The sequence below is a fragment of the Chiroxiphia lanceolata genome, chromosome 3 (assembly GCF_009829145.1).
Source record: "Chiroxiphia lanceolata isolate bChiLan1 chromosome 3, bChiLan1.pri, whole genome shotgun sequence".
NCBI lineage: Eukaryota > Metazoa > Chordata > Aves > Passeriformes > Pipridae > Chiroxiphia > Chiroxiphia lanceolata.
Window position 1 is genome coordinate 76,813,624 of NC_045639.1, and position 17,286 is coordinate 76,830,909.

Here is a 17,286-nt window from a genome sequence, read left to right on the forward strand (position 1 = left end):
ATATTTCTTTCAGAAAATTAGCTGTTTAGTCATTTTATCCCCCTTTCATGAGTCATAACATCACATTTTCTGCTACAATTAAAATTCAACAGGTCTTTACAGAATTGGGGAAAAATCCACTATTATTCAAGAAACTATACGAGAGAAATTACTAAAATTTCTCAGCAAGCTATTTCAAAAATCCATTATTACCAGCTGAATTCAGTTCATGAGGCTGATGTAATCAAACAACTTTATTAAAATCCTTTTATCTCTGTATTGATGTAACACCACTTAGAGCCCTGGTTCACGTTATTAATACTTGAGACACAATAGGGCTTACGGGCATGCTGCATTTGAAAACAAAAATTGGATGAATCTGGGCTTTGGTCTCTAAGATTGGTCATTTTTTCTGTATCTGACTTATTGTTTCTTCAGAGAGTAAGAACAGATATATTCTTCAAGCAACTTAATGGGACTAGTTGTTAGGAAACATCTTATTTTTAGAAACCAAAACTGTCTACTATTCTAATACATTTCAAAAACTATAGTTCATTACCCTTAAAAAGGGGGGCAATTAATGACACTTGAGTAATGCTAGGTATTGTACTTTACTGTGCTCTTAAAATGTAAAATGAACATATGAAACTTTACTGTCTTTTGATATATTACACACATTTTAGACTGGAACAGCAAATTATGTTCTTAACGTTTTCTCTGGCATTTAAAAATTGTTTCCTCATTTTCCAAATAGGTTAAACAGCAAATGTAATGTAAAAATAAAAAACAATTGTTAAAAATGAGTACTTGGAGTGTAAGACTGGGACATATTTCACAGCAAATGTGGGAAATTTTGTTTTAAATTCACAATAAACAATCAAATATTCTTCAGTGCACATAATTAGTATGTCTATTATGATTTGAAACTAAGTATTGATGACTACTGTTGCTGATCTTTTAAAATCTCTTACAAAATATAAATAGGATAGCCAAGAGGGAACAGCTGATAAATCATGACAAAATATTCTTTTTTCCTTCCTTTTTTTTTTCTCTTTTCCTTTCCTCTCCACTTGGACTGAAGATCCTTCTGGCTTCTTCAAAAAAGTGCACACACACACACACACACACACACACACACACACACACACACAAATTAATTCCAAAACCATTTTTCTAAATTTCCAATGGACTTGTATTCCTGGTGTCTTTTCACATGATCACAAGCAAGACATGCATGTGATTCCCAGAACCTAGGAAGATGCACTGAAAAATCCTTCTTCCAGTTGAAATAACTAAGGTACATCTTGTTATTTTTGTCAAGCATCAAAAGATATTCTGCCAGCTCTCTGGGGGAGAGAAAATCTTCCACGTGTATGAAAGAGTCTGCTGGAATGTAATTCTCATAATTTTCTCTGGAAGGGCCCAGTACAACTGGTACTGATCCAGCCAGAAGAGCATTGTAAAGTTTCTCAGTAATGTAATCTTTGTGGATTGAATTTTCAAAGGAAAGGTAGAATTTGCAAGTGGAGATAGTTGGAATCAAGTTTTTGTCATTGACGTAGTCTCCAAAGGCTTGTCCGTAGGTATGGATTTCAATGTATTTGCTAAGCTCATTGTAATACTTGACTCGAGCGTGCTCGGGGTTCCAGTTACTTACAACCCAACAGACCAAGTTTTCCTTACTTGGTACTTCAAATGTGAAGGAACTTGTACCAACCATCATGAAGCCATAAGGCACCTGAATATCTGAATCACGCCGATAAGTCAGGGTCAGGTTAAATAGGTGTTCAATGCCACTCTTCTGTGGAGTATGAGTTGGAGACTCCAAGTTCATCCAAATCCACTTCTGGAACGGTGGCCTGGCTTGCTGAGGTAAATTAGTCAGATCCCAGCTAATGTCCCTGTGATGAATGAGAACAGCATGGGATCTGTTATATAGCGAGCGGTCAATAGTCAGATGGCACCCAGGGATATTGAACATTGTTTGGCAGGATGTTAAATCGAATGTCTGGCCAAATGGCCAAACCCAGATCAAAACAGTAGTTTCATTAAGATTATCAGTTTTGGAAGAAAAGAAGTTCTTCATTTTCAAAACTGAACTGGCTGACTCTATAGGACCAGAAATCCAGCTATTTGTTGGTTTGATATAAATTAATATAAATGCCATGAAACAACCAAGGACAATGAAGATAATAAAAAATGGCCGGAAAATTCCTTTAGATGTCGATGTCATAATTTGTTCTGAGAAAAAAGAGAGGAAGAGAAAGAGATAAAATAATATCAGGTATTAAATTACATATATACATGTCCTGTTAAAGCAATCAGATATCAAAATGAATAGAATTTCTATAGCAATGATCTGTAACCTCAGAAATTTCCTTTGAATGGAGAGGGCATGAGTTCTTTCTTGCCATTCATGACAAAGTGATGATTCACATTAAAAGATCATTGACACTAATTGAAACCAGGATTTTAATACATCTCATACTTGATGTGAATCAGTATATATATTGAGAAGTTTTTTTTTTGCTTCGAACCTAGGCCAAGCATTTGAGACACACAATACAGACACAATTACCCTTTGATTCTATCTTTGTGTCTGTGTAAGGAATAACATGCTGCACATCGGCATTCCATTCATATTTTTGTGTATATGGAGGATATAGGATTAGAGGATTGAAAACGAAAGGAACTAGAACTTTAATTCTGTAATCAGTAAGCCTGTTATTAGAAAACTAGTTCATGCCTTATGGCTACATAGGGATGAACATCTATGCCTTCTCCAAAGGACTCCTAAAATAACTAGAGAAGGAAAGCAGCAATACAGGCTTCCCCTGTGCAGCCTCACGTAGTTCCCACATAGAGAAAAATAAAGAAAAAAGAATAAGAAGATGTCCTTAAATATTTAAGTTTTTATGCCACAGTCCTGTGTTAAAAATTAGGAAATGTGTTAAAAATTAGGAAATAGCTGCATCTTTGTGAGGTATTGTTTTTTTCCACAGGGAAAAAGAGATGAGGACTTTATTATATAGCCTCCTTTGTCCTCTCTCCGGTTGTCTCTTCCTGAGACAAGTGATCAATCTCTTTTCAGAACTTCTCTTCCATATGTTTTTTGTGAAAGCTAACAAAGTCAGGGGTTGTTTATTTCTAACCTTTGCTCCTGAATGTAGTCACAGAAAGCAGAAAGTGAATTTCAGGCCTTTTAAACCAGTTTCATAACTCATCTCCTCCTACCTGTGAAATAAGTAGTTAAATTCAGAATGAAGACATAGTAGAATGTGATTCAGAGATCTATTAATACCACATAACTTTTCTGCTTTTCTGAGTGTAAAAACTAATATGTGAGTGTAGGACTACAGTTACAAAGGAAATGTTTTCACATTCATTGTTGAGGAAAAGGAAAGAGGAGGGAATGTCATGCTTAGCTTTACTCTAACACTGTATCTTGAGGAAAAGGGAATTTTCCACAATATCTCCCCTTGTTTTGGGAAGGTAAATGTTCTTAATCCTGGTTTTAGTTACTGTGGTGGGTCAACCTTTTCTGGCTGTCAGACACCATTCTCTCACTCCCTCTCCTCAACAAAACAGATGGAGAAAATAAGATGAAATTCTTATGGATTGAAGTAAGGACGGGGAGATCACTTACCACTTACTGTGACAGGCTAAACAGAATCATCTTGGGGCAAAATAATGTAATTTATTGCCATTTAAAATAGATCAAAGACAAAAATTAAAATAATATCTGCCCCCTCAATTTTACAGGCTCAAATTCCTCCTTCATTCGTATCTCCTCCACTTTCTCCCTGCCCCTGAGCAGTGTACAGGGATGGGGAATGGGAGTTGGTGATCAGTCTGCAGTGATTCCTCTCAGCTGCTTCTTCCTCCTCACACATTTCCCCTGTTCCAAAATGTGTCCTTCTGATGGGATACAGTTCCTTCAGGAAAAAAAGCTGGGCTCCCTATGGGATGCAGTTCCTTCACTGTATGTCCTCCTGCTCTAGCATGGGGTCCTCCCCAGGCCACCATGGGCTGCAGGGGAATCTCTGCTCTCGTGCCTGGAGCACCTCCTCCTATCCCTCTTCTCTGACCTTGGTGCTCACAAGGTTGTTTCTCACATTTTTTCCCCTCATTCCCACACTTTCCCAGAGGTGCAACCACCTTGGCTGCAGGGCATAGCCGTGCCCTACAGTGGCTGTGTGGGAGCATGCTAGAATTAGCCATGTATGGCACAGGGGCAGCCCTGGCTGCTCTCCACAGAGGTCATCTGGCAGTCCCCACTGTCAGCACCTGGGTACAAACAGCTAATACAGGTATATAAAATGTAAGTGGTATGTTGAGTTTGGTACTTTTGTCTAAGCCCTTTTTCTCAGGACATGGTTTAGCTGGTCCTCTCTACATTCAGAAAAATGATCCTGAGGCGAGTAAAGAAGGGGAACTTTTGTGTCCGTGGCTTTTCCACTTATCATCATCAGTTTAAATCCCTCTGAATGAAATATGTGGCTTTACAGCAAGATCACATTGGCTTTTTTTGGCCTATGTTGATTGTTGCTGGCAAATATGTCTAGAAGGGAGGTTATAAACTATGAGACCCAAAGACTGCTTCCTTGCTTCCTTGCCTTACTACAGTGAAAGCAAGAATGGGATCTCTGAGGAAGAATGGATTTAGGTTGAACAACTCTAGGAGATAAAACTCAAAGAAAAACATGAGGCTTAGCTGATATTCATGTAATGCTGTTCTTTGTTTCTGTGTTATTGAAAACAACACACAGAATAGGTACAGCTTTTCACTAAACAGATAGCATGAGCTGAGTTTTGACAATAGACTGGGAGAGGTGTCTATTCACAGGGACTGATCATTTTCTAGGAATTGAAAAGTGTGATGAAAAATCAGAGAAAGACTTTAACATTGTACCTTGTAACATAGTCGCCCTCCAGTTAAAAGCCTTTTGACTCAAGTCCCTCTGATAGGGATTATTTTACACTAAGCTCTTCTTCTAACCAATAAACCCCCCTGCATAATCACATGGTAATTCTTGCTACATAGAAAATGACCAGACATCACGTATACTTTTCTCTGCTTGAAATTCTAGTGTGTCCAGAGTGTTGCATTTGTGTAGGAAGCTTTTGAACTGTAGTGCCAATGTGAAGATAAATGCTTGTTGCCTCTGCTACCCCGAGTACCAGTATTAACATCTCACAATGTTAAACAGGTGGGTTTACCTATTTTTGTCCCTTATGGATTGGTTTCCTCTCATAGCTTTGCTGTTCTTTGAACTCATGGGCCTATGTTTCTTCACAGGGCAGACTGAGGAAGTTCTGGAATAGAACAGCAAACTCTGCTTTCATAGCTTTTGGGACTGAGTCCTGTACACAGACAGGAAGCAGTTAAGTATAGTGAAGGTATGTGGTAAACATTAAGAAACACTATTTTCACAGCATAATAAAATTGTTTGGGTTAGAAGGGATTTTCTTGAGAAGTAGCTTGTCTGTACTGCTAGGACATATAGGTTATGGTCCACTAAAATCTGTAGAATATTTTCTCATAATATTCTCCAAAATCTGAAGACTTTTCCATATTTCTTTATTTCCTTCTTCTCTTTTTTTGCCCAAGATAATGATCAATCTCCCACTGTAATTCTCACTATAAAGGTGACACTGAGGAGACATTTGTTACAAGACATCCAGCCAAGTAACCTTAGCTCACCCTTCCTCTTTCATGGCTTTCCTTCTACCACAGAATCACAAATTTCCTTTTTGCAGATCCCCTCCCCCATGCGTGCCAGACTCTGAAAAGAAAACCTTGTCAAAGAGACGTGTTTACCAAGACTTTTGCCAGCTGGAAGAATTCGGTGCTTTTGATAGTTTTGTTATAAAGTATGTTTCAGAGTGTTATGGCATAGCAAGTATTTTCTAGGTGCTTTTTTCCCAAGTTAAAAGTATAGTATTTCATCAGTACAAGAGTGTTTTTCTCCATACAAAACTTAGCAAGGCTCCTTTTAAGTGCAAAACTTGGCATTCCATCAGCAAGCAACTCCATTTAGCAGGAACAAAAATTAGGAGATAGTTATGGGGTACCAGCAATGTTAACACCAAGTATACCGGGCAAGTCTTGCAAAAATATGTCTATTTTCTGAATACATTGTGTTCATTAAGAAACAAAACAGAATTTTATGGAAAGTGTTTTATCATGTCTTTATTGCAACTGGGACTTCTCAATCATTCCAGAAAGAAGAGCTATGGGTTTTTTTCTGGTTATGTAACACTGCAGGCAGGAGAAAATGCAACACTGCTGGTCAATAATATCAATGCCCCTGGTATATTTTTACATCAATTTCCCTGGTTTCTCAAGGTTTTTCCAGTAGCCCAAGATACATCACTACTTGCAGACATATAACATTCATTACTAGTCTAATACTGAGATTTTCCAAAGGAAAAGGACAGTATTTTAAAAGAAAGCTGAAGCCAAGATTCTTGAAAGCATGGACACTGAATAATGAATAAAAAATCACCACTTTACTCATTCTAGAATTCTTAAGCATTCAGGGCTAGCTTTTGTCTTGATCATCACTTGGTCTCAGGATCACTCAAGTAGAAATACTTAACAACCTCACGATAGTGTCTGAGGATGACTCCCGGGATCAGAGTGGGTGTTTCTGTTAAGGTGGACTTGATTGAAGAGCAGAAGGACACTGAGGATAACAGAGGTGTCAGAGGCCCATTCAGAAGTAGACAGCTAGCTAGGTAGATACTCCAGGAGTATAAAAGGACAGTTGAATGCAGAGGGAACTGATAGGACTGACAGGCAAACAATTGTTACTGTTAGAAGAAGGCTCATTTGAAACTGTTCTCCCTGTCCTCTGGCATGTTTTACCAGCCTTGGACATTGCATATCTGCATTTATGTGAAGAGCTGTATTTTCTTCGACCATGCTCCCGATTAGCTGGAGTTTTTTCACCTGCATTTTAAAAGGAAATTTGATTGTCTCAGGATAGCCATCCCGTGACTTCTTATCTCCAAGTCACTGCTGTATGGGCATGCTCCAAACTGCTTTTGCTTTAGGTCTCCAAGACTGAAGAGTGCTTCCCTTTATTGGAATTAACTCTCACTACTCTCAGTTAAGCCTCCTCTGTCACAACCAGAATGGTGGATTTTTTCCTCCCCACTATCCAGACACAGGCTTGCTTCCACACATTTCCATGCCTGTCCACGGATTTCTGAAAACAGCCCAGTATGAAAAGGCTAAACAGAGCTGCATACAGTTAAAAGGCTAAAAGCTGAATGAGCTGCTGATCTCAGACTGCATATTTTTATTCTATTGTTTACAACATTCTTTTTCTTCCCCTTTCCACCTCCTTTGTTTTCGGGTTATTTGTTCAATTCCTCAGACTCCAGTTTTGCACTTTGAGAACAGTTTAGAAGCTTTTTATTCAGCAGTGGTAATTTTTACTTTGAACAGTTTTAGAAAAATAATCTAAGAGCACCCCGAGGACAGGTAACCATTAAGATAGATTCCTTAGGGGTGGTGCCAAAGCTATCACTGGAGACTGGTAAGAACAGGTTAGACAAGCACCACTAAGCAATGAGAGATCAGATTGTGCCTCCAGGTCCTAGGGCTGGACTAGATGACCTCACTTGATTTCTTCCAGCCTTGTGTTCAGTGATAGTATTAATAAAATAAACAATTTTATAAATAATAATGCAATAACAATATTATGAATAAATAATTTATAAATAATAATTATTTAATAAATAATATTAATAAAATCACAGATTTTTATAACGTACACCTAATAGGAATATAACTGGCAGTCTAAAACTGCAAAAAATCACTGAATAAATGAGTAAAAATATCCCCATCTTGAAAGTTGTCTTGCAAATTACAAAATAGCCACACTGTACACAGTGAAAATGTGAAGGAAAGTGAAAAATTGCGCGGACAACAGCAACAACAAAGTCCCTATTTTCAAAGGCTAAGCCTAAAGCTTCCTATCAATTGCTAGGTGGGGTACTGCTGCTTTTTTGTGACTGAGTCTTGACCCCTCAGGCCTTGCTGAAGAAAACCCTATTCTCAGCTTCCTTCTCCAAATTGCTGTGCAACACACCATTCTGCAATGGCTCAGCAGCCCCCAGCCTTCCCCTGTGGCTGTCATCTATCTTCTCCTTCTCCCCATGGCAGTCACACACTGTCACTCTCTAGCTGCTTATGCAACAGCTCAGTGGATTCTTTCTGTGACATTAGCCAGAGACTAATGTCTCAGACTGAGTCTCTCAGAATAGCAGACAGAAATGGCTACAGAACTGCAGTACGTACTGGAGTGACCCAATATCCACCCCCACTGCCACATATGGAAAAAAAAAAAAAAGTCTTATCAACAAGAAACTTTTCCAAACAACCTGGTGCTAGTGTCAGGACACTCCGTGTGGCAGCTGTGTTGCTTTCTAATTATGAGCTTTTAAGTTTGTCTCGGAGGGTACATAAGCATTCTTCATTTCTTCCCTGGCACAAATGGAAAAGAAACACATGCAAAGCCATCAGAACCTCAGCAGCATTGCCAGCCTTGGTAACATACAGAGACAGAACCTTTTTTACCTTAACTTCCACGTTTGCTTGTCCGCATCACAGCTAGTTTATGATCAATGGTAATCTGTGAAAGGGGTGGTGGCCTTCAGTTCTGTGCTAGCTATGAAAATAGAGTTCTTCACCACTGTAGCTTAGTAGCAAACTTTATCTGCCTTGCCAGGAAAGTGCTTTTTATCTTCTTGAATATAAAGCTCATCCTAGTTATGCAGCACAAGCCGGTCTGTGCTTTTTTTCAAAAGCTCTGAAAAGACTCTGCACAAAATCAAGCTGATCGAAGAAAAGCTGCTCCAAAAGCAAGTGGTCTCTTCCTCCCTTCTTTCCATGTGGTTTAGGAACAGCAAACTGCTGTTCTCTCTATTTCTGCCAGAACTGCAGAAAGAGATCTTCAGTAGCTTTGTGACTGGCTTGTAAAATTGCAGCTAGCCAACTAAATATGGATAACATACCTGCACGCAAGCTATGTATATGTGATGGCCACCAGACCATCAGAAAGTCCTAATCAACTCACAGTAGCTGTGAAAATAGTGAGAACTAAGCCAAACAAGATGGAGCATGAAGTTGCAGAAGAACCATAGGTATTCCTGTGCACATAAGCTAAACTCCTCATCCAAGAATCACAATTGCTTTTGATTTCCTAATACACAGTTCCCCAGTACAATGGAAAAACACCTTCTCATGCAAAACAGACAAATCAGACTCAGGAAAGAGCAGAGGATACCTGCTTATAATATTGAACACTTACTGGAGAGTATATTAGTTCTGTGGTAAAGCAAGTCTTTTGGAGTTCTAAGCACCAGTTGTTTGTGTAGATATGATTAGAGGCTGTGTGCAGTTACATTGCTCTATCTTGCTGCATAAGCAAGCCCAAAATTTTGATTGGGATTTAATGCTGCTTTTTTTTTTTTTTTTTTGCAGATGCATCTGCATAGATCTGGAGGATTTTGCCAGTGGCAACATAACTCCTGAGATGGCTCTGTAGGTCAGAAAGAAAGCCTGAGAGGCTTCTATGAAATACCATAAAATCCCCATAATCTGATCTCTATTTAACATTTCACTTCTCTGCCTGCTTAGCATCTTTTCCTCAAGAAACTCATTATACCTCTGGGTTTGGGATCTGTACTGATGTAACTGTTTTTTTAGGATGCTGGTCAATGTTCTTGCTTTAATTTGCAAAGTCTTATGTGCCATGGATACTAGATGCTAGAGGGAGAACTACCCTAGAGAGAAAAGAAAGCAACTGAAGTGCTCAAATTAGTTTCAGTTTGCCCTGTGGCTGAAAGTGAGAATGCTGTTTACTAATATAGTCAAAGTGGAGAAGAGAGGTGATGACTTATAGGCCATTTTTTAAAAATTATATCCATATTTGCAAATAAGATTTTTCTTTTTTTTTTTTTTTTTTTTTATTTTTATTTTTTTATTTTTTATTTTTATTTTTTATTTTTTTATTTCCTCACAGGGTGGAAAGATGAGCATTTGCTTTACAAATACTACAAACAGAACTGTGTTTCTTGACTATTCTGAACAAAGATGTAACTAAGTGTTGATCAACAGGACTCAGGATGGCCAAGAGTCCTTATCTAGGTTCTGCTCACTGTTGTCTAAATGCCTTGAGCAGAGCTCCTCACTGTTCTAGCTTTCTTGAAAGCCCATCAGTGACTCAAGACTTCAGGTCAAAGTCTGTGTATAGAGAATACAAATCCATATCATAAGATACTGGGTGCCTAAACCAATGGTTGCTTATTTTCTATCTGGGAAAAGTGCAATCTAAGTCAGTGATGGATTGTAAAGCACTTGTGAGTGTAAGGACACTAACACTAAATTAAAACAATGGAAAACCAGCACCAATCATTTTCCCATTTTGTATCAATAGTTTAGTTTTCAAGTTGACTTGTGTTGGTAGTGCTAAACAGTTCAAAGAAATAAGCCGTAGGTGTAAAGTAGAAGGTGATTATAAACAAAGACTCTTAAATGAAATGCTGTGTCTTTCTGAAGCAAACAAATTAGTAACTCACTATAAAGATTAGTCAAGTTTGGACACTGAAAACAAGAACTGAAAAGTTTTAAGAATCTGATCCAAGTGCCCACAAAGTAAATTCAGAAACATTCCTAATAAGAATTTTAAAGGTATGCATGCACACAAACAGAAGCAAAAATATAATCTCCCCAAACCTAAAACTTAACATAACAAGAATGACAGCATATTTAAAAATAATACATATTTTAGATAGTATACATTATAAAACCAACAAAAATAATCTCTAAGCCTCTCAAATTGCACACTCTTCTGAGAAAACAAAATTGCAGTTGAGAGAAACCAGTTGTTAATTTCTTGGAGTGTCTCTTTGTGTGCATAACAAAAGGAAGGTCAGAGAGCTGGAACTACTAGTATAACAAGCTAAGAAATGTAAAGCTTAACAAAAGTCACTGAAAAGACTTTTTCCATAGAAAAGAAAGAAAAAAAAAGAAACGTTTCAGTCGAGAAAGAGGAATGGGTTGAAGGAACAAATATCTGAAAAAATCCTCCAGTAGTTACAACCATGTTCTATGTGTTCTAAGGTGATGTTTTCTTTTTACTACTTCCTATCTGGGTTAACATATACACCAACGTCTCTGAAAGCAACTCTCAAGGTTAAAATATGAGAGTGAAGAATATTCTGCACAGGCTATTGACAATACATTGTACAAAGCAGAACAGCAGTTAGTGCAGAGATTATACTTCATTTGAAAAGACTCAAGCTATTTGCTATTTCTTAGTTTGATGTCTTCCTTTTATGCTTGTTATAAAGTGGAGTTAAATATTTGCAGTGTTAGGTTAAAGCAGTTGATTCTAATGTTCAATTACGAGGTTTTAGTGTCATATATTATTCTACTCTGAAAAGAGAAAAAAATCCATAATGAATTAGCAAAATTTTTGCCACTACAGTAACAACTCAATGTAAATTTTTTTACTATATCTTTTGCCAAGCAGTCTTTTTTCCATCTTATGGTTTGCAGCCCATGGTCTTTCTCTGGTACAACTTTACTGTACATATTAAAACTAGGTATTTAAAAACTGGAAAGAAAGTTTTCCTTTTTTCTTAATATATGAGGAAGAATTTGTATAGCAATCTTCCCCAGAATGTAACTTTCTAAAGAAAGTCTGCAGAGGTAGCTAAGAGGAAATAGAAGGAAAAAGCAGGGGAGCAAAGGAAATAAATTGAAAAAGTGTAAAAAAACCAGGTCAGCATTACTTAATTCTGCATTCTTTTAAGGACACCAGTGTAAATAAAGTTGATGGCAGGCCTTTTCAAACAGCCTATGAATCCATGCAGTTAACACAGTTTAGCAAACGTGGGTAGGACTAATTTGACTAAAAGAATATGAGGGACCTAAACTCCTGGTTGATTAGGCTATCCTTGCTTCTAAGAAGCCCCAAATCAGAAACAGGCACTACTAGTAGGGATCAAGGGAAATTCTGATATCTGGTTCTGAAAATCCAACCCTGAAAACTTCTCTTCTTAGGGCTGGTAATGCTTAAACTCTCTCTGGCCCTCTGCCTTACAGACTCCTGTGCTCTTAGCTGCCTGGTGTCAGCATATCCCCAGAAGGGGCTCATTCTTCACAGGGAAGGGCCATTCAAAATCGATAAACTAGCTATTACCCCAGCTCTCAGGCCTAAGGATATAGATGTGCCTGCAAGAACAGACTCCATCCTAAATGCAGTGGTAGCAGCTGCTTTTTTTTTGGTCTGAATTTAAAAGAAACAGGCATAGGATGAAGTCCTTTTTGCAGCAATTGAAGCTATTACCTATTAGATATGAATCTTTCTTCAGCATGAGTGATTCAGGCTTGATATTTCAATTTTCTTAAGGATTTTCTAGCTCCTAGACAGCAATGGATGTTGATTTTACAATGTGTGATGAGCTTTAGGGTTAGAGGTGAGGAATCCTTTCCTCCTCATTGGTGGCCTAGTTGCTAATCAAGGCACTACTATTTTCCCTTGACCTCTTTCTGCCTCCTGCCTATTGACTCCCTAATGATTTATGCCCAGGGCACATCTGCAACAGTAGAGCGTAGACTCAGCTTTCTTCCCTACGCCGTTTATAACCCTGTAAAGAGATGGTGGAAGAGGCAGCTTAAATCTCCTTTGTTGGAAAGATCACAAAAAACAGTCTGTATTTTGTGTGAGTGCTTTTCTGATTGTGTTTCAAAAGCTGTAATTCCCCAATTTCTTCATAAAAGGAAGAGGCTAACTCTCTACTCTAAAGTGAGGATTCCCAGCTTCGAATTCCAAGGAGGATTCACTCCTTCAGAGCACTGTATGTGTCTTGCTGAAGGATGGAAGAATACACATCCCAGTCCTGTTCTGGACAGCCTCCCACTGCTTGTGGTGTGTGCCTATCTGCTTTCCTACATTACATAGGTGGTCTAGTCATCCTAATGAAGCTTTTGGGCTAAGGACTAGACCTGCTAAGGCTCAGCACAAAAACCTAGTTTTTGAGTGCAGCCTTTGGTCTGTGTGGTCAGTTGAGGTCAAATGTCCTACAAAACAAATGTTAAAGTACCACAAAGACTTACTCTCAGCCAAAGTAAATAGAATTCCTGCTAGAATATATATTTATCATAAGTTCTCATAAAGAGAGTTTAACTGAAAACAATAATAACAATGTTAGGAATTCTTTATCTCACTGACAAGCACATTGGTCTGCTGAAGGACAGAAGAGTTTTACCAGGGCAATTAGAGCCTTCTGGTACCCTGATGAGTCTCATACATAGGACAGACAACAAAGTGGTAGGAGGACTTCCCAGCTCTTCTATCACTTTAACCTGAGTTTAGTTGAGTGGAATTTAATTTGAGTTAGGCGTTTATCATTTTATATCTCACAGATACCTATGGCATGAGAGTAATGAAGTTTCCCCTTCTTTAATAAAATACTTTAAAATCTGTACCAATTGAAAGAACCATGCAAGCAAAGTAAAACGCTGCTCTAGTGATAACAATACTTTCACTTTTGAAATGCCTTTTCCTAAAGAATCTTTTGGAGTTTTACAAGCAAAATTGTTAGTGAAACTGCCTTATGTGGAGTAAAGAAGGGGTGGAAATCAAGTCCTAGAAAGACAAAGTAATTCTTGCAGTATCATGAAAATTTGAACAGGTATTTGACAACTATGACTTAAATTTGCATCAAAACAGTTGAGTTTGTGGGACAGAATATTTTCCTTCAAACAAACTTCACTAGAAAATAGTCATATTACATTTATTCATATCGGATATCTTTGTTATGTATCTTTGTTTCAAATCTCTGAAAACACATCCTAACCTTCTTGATGAGGCAAATTAGTATAGGGAAATGGGAGATTTAATCAGATTAAAGTCAATGACCTCTTGATCTTTAAAATAAGAAAAACCACATCTGTTTTGCAGAACTACAAATTGAAATTCTATCAACAAAGCTAGATTTGCTGAAAGATAAGGAGTATCAGAGATAAAATCTTGCTCACAGAAACACTGGAAAAAGTTCTACTAATTTCAGTATGGTTAAGGTTTTGTTCTTTCAGCTGATGGCAGCAACATGGAAGAAGAGAAAAAAAAGGACTCAAAAGCTATTCCTTTGTGATTAAAGTTAACTTAGAAGTAAAAAACCTAAGGCCACCCAGGAGACAACAAAAGAGATGTAAGTCAGAGCTCAGGGAATTTAAATGCTGAACAAGGTATAAATAATAAACACTCTCCCCTATACAGATAAATACACTGGCACACACAGTCTGTAACTTCAGGAAAGATTTAATCACCTGTTAGAAATGACTCTCAGTTTTCACACCTGCAACATTTTATAAATATTAATACATACTTATATATATGTATATACATATACACACACACTATTTATATGGCATTTGTAGCACATAGGTTCCCTGAAATGTGTTTATCAATTATGCTTTATATTTCTTTGTGTCCACACCCTTAAATACACCTGTGCATATGTGGAATATACACAGGCACACATACCCTTATGAATGTATCGGGCACCACTGCCCAAGCTGCTGGCTGTGGAGAGAGGCAGTGGTCCTCATGAGATGTGCTCCTGTTGTGTTGCCCTGATGAGATGTGCCACAATGTGACAGCAGCAATATAGTGACTGCTCTGCAATGTGCAGGGGGCAATGGAGTGACTATTACTGCCATCCTGGCAATTAGAATAGAGGAAAACAGAGCATTGAATTCGCTAAGGCACTGAGCCGAGGAGGAGTGGATGGGAAAAGGAGGCAGAAAGTGGAGACAGGGATTATTATATTAGAAATAAGATCTTTTTCTTTCTTATATATCTTGACCCTTTTATCAGAGAGGGTGAGAAAGAAGGCATTGTTCTCAAATAGTTCTTTTAGCAAGAAGCACAGCAGCAAGCCGAACCCTGCAATCCTGAAGATTGCATCTCATGAGATGCACGAGACCTCTGTATAAGTAACTGGAGATGGGAAATCTGCCTTTAGACTTTCAGAAAAACTCTATCAGGGAAAAGAAGGCAGTCACTCAGACTAGAATGCTGACGAAATATGTCATGGGGGAATGGGGTGGATTTATTCCCCATTAAGCAAACAAGCATGTTTATTGACGTAACTTATATGAATAGAAAGTTTTAAAGATAAAGGATTATAAAATTCCATTTTAGTTTTCATTCATATTCCGTCCCTTTTTGCATTTTCAGCATCAGCAATTATCATCAGCTTCTTTTTTATTACCAGTCAGTTTCTTTCAAGTTTTCTTCGCTTTTAGGTTTTGAGTCATGAAGAAGTCAGATATAATTGTTTTCAACCAACTATTTCTAGTAGATTAATTTTAGCAGCCAATAAAAAGGTCTAAGATTTATGAGCGTGTTAAAAAAATTCTAAGGACATGCTAGAATAAAGTCTTTCAAAGATTTTTTTTCTACATATTTTCTGATTATTTTCTGAGTTATTCAGGTTCCTATGTCATGCCTGACACCTTAGCATCTGGTTTTGTTATTTATTGTTCTGAAATTATGCTTGGCAATGCCAAAAGGGAAGATTAAAGTGTAAGTAGAATACGTGGGAATTTATTCTACTGAAATGATTCTGTACTCATAGAGGCAGTTGTTTTGCTCTGTTCTGCATGTGAGAGTGAGGCAAGGACCTGAACGCATCCAATTTGCTTCCTTAGCAGTGCTGAGACTGGATGCCTGGCTGAAAAATATATCTGCAGCAGAACACAGCTTCTGTGTAGGATCACTCTCTTACTAACCAGATCATGTCGCAGGACCTTCAGCAATAGAGGTGGGGTTTTTTTCCAGAGATATATTCATCCTGCAGACTGATTTACCACTAGAGAAAGTTTGGCCAAGACAGAACAACAAAGGCATTGTACCAATATATGTGAAGGTGGGAGGAGATTTTGTAATTTGGTTTGGTTTTCCTTTTTGGTTTAATCAACAGATGGCAGCTAATGTGTGCTTACGTAATAGATACATACACCACAAGTAATATACATAGTAACGGAATGTATTTTGCTTCCCTTAAACATGTAGCACAAAAAATTTCCTTATTTCAAACTGTTAGAAGCAAGAAATATTAATTAGAAACTTGAGATTGAAAACCTAGATGTCATTTCTACCTTATGTCAATCTGTTTGAGCATGTATTTGAAGTGAATTCAGGATTTTATTTCTTGCATGGTGAAGAAATGGCTAACACCCTGAAGATGTAGTTTCTGGTGGCAGCTTGTAGTGAAGAAGAAAACATATATAGCATGTTATAAAATGGATGGCCCTTTATGAAGTATGAGAACCTTTTCAGGTTGCTGTAGGAGCTCTGGCTGTTTTAGAAGTTCTGTGGTTGAATGCAGGCAGGGTTCATGCTACAGGACTCCAGAGTGGCCCAGCCCTCTTCTTGGTTTGGAGCTGAATATCCTCATGAACTTTTGCAGAAGTTTTGAAACCATGCCTCTCACTCCTTCATCTTGGAAAGGAAAATAGTTTTTGCACACCTAAATTATGTAAAGAACTGAACCACCAGACTGACAAGGGAAGTAGCCAGGGAGTCTGTTTCAGAATTGCAATATGATTCCAAAGCAGATCACTAATGCAGACAACCATAGCAACAAAGTCACAAGAATAACTAAATATGCCAAGACCTGGTATTTTTGCAAAAGAAGCAGAAATAACCTGACAAGACATACTAGCTGTAAGCCTAATTAGCATAGTTAGTGTGTCTGCAAATTATTTCTGTGCTTGTTTGTAGTTCCTAGTGAGCTCTCAATGACACCTGTTATTAGTAATTGTTACAACAGAGAAGGAGAAAGACTATGTTTGACTATCAGAGGGGTATTTTTAAATATTGAGTTACTTTGGATGTGTAGAGGTGTAGCTACATGTGCAGAAGATTTATAGATTCCAAATAATTTAATAATAACTGGAAAATGTAGTTTTCAGTTAATCATTAAATAGTTAGAAAATTCCTTACATTTTAAAAGCAGTCTTTCTGCTTTAAGCTGTTTGTTTGCATGCCAAGCAAGCATTTATTCAATGTTCAAGGTACAAGCAGTTAAATAGAAAGTAAAAGATTATTTAACAGAACTTGCATGAGATTGACAGATATTGGAATTTGACTGCATTCTGTGTTACTTAAAATGATAACAAATGAAATGTGTGCATCCAGAAAAGCTGGTTTGGGATGGATGACCTTTACTTGCTGATGAAAGTAAAACGAAATAAATTACATTTCAGCTTCTCTG

General features: G+C 37.7%; 1 protein-coding gene across 3 annotated transcripts in view; it reads right to left on the bottom strand.

The window, feature by feature from the left end:
- Positions 1-211: 211 nt before the first annotated feature.
- The window catches only part of FUT9 (fucosyltransferase 9), a 90,560-nt gene continuing 73,485 nt past the window's right edge, over positions 212-17,286 (bottom strand). For all 3 annotated transcript variants that reach the window (XM_032683650.1, XM_032683646.1, XM_032683649.1), the window contains exon 2: positions 212-2,220. In XM_032683650.1, coding sequence (XP_032539541.1) covers positions 1,133-2,212 — 1,080 coding nt within the window. In that variant the 5' untranslated portion in view covers positions 2,213-2,220 and the 3' untranslated portion in view covers positions 212-1,132. The remainder of the gene's footprint in view (positions 2,221-17,286) is intronic.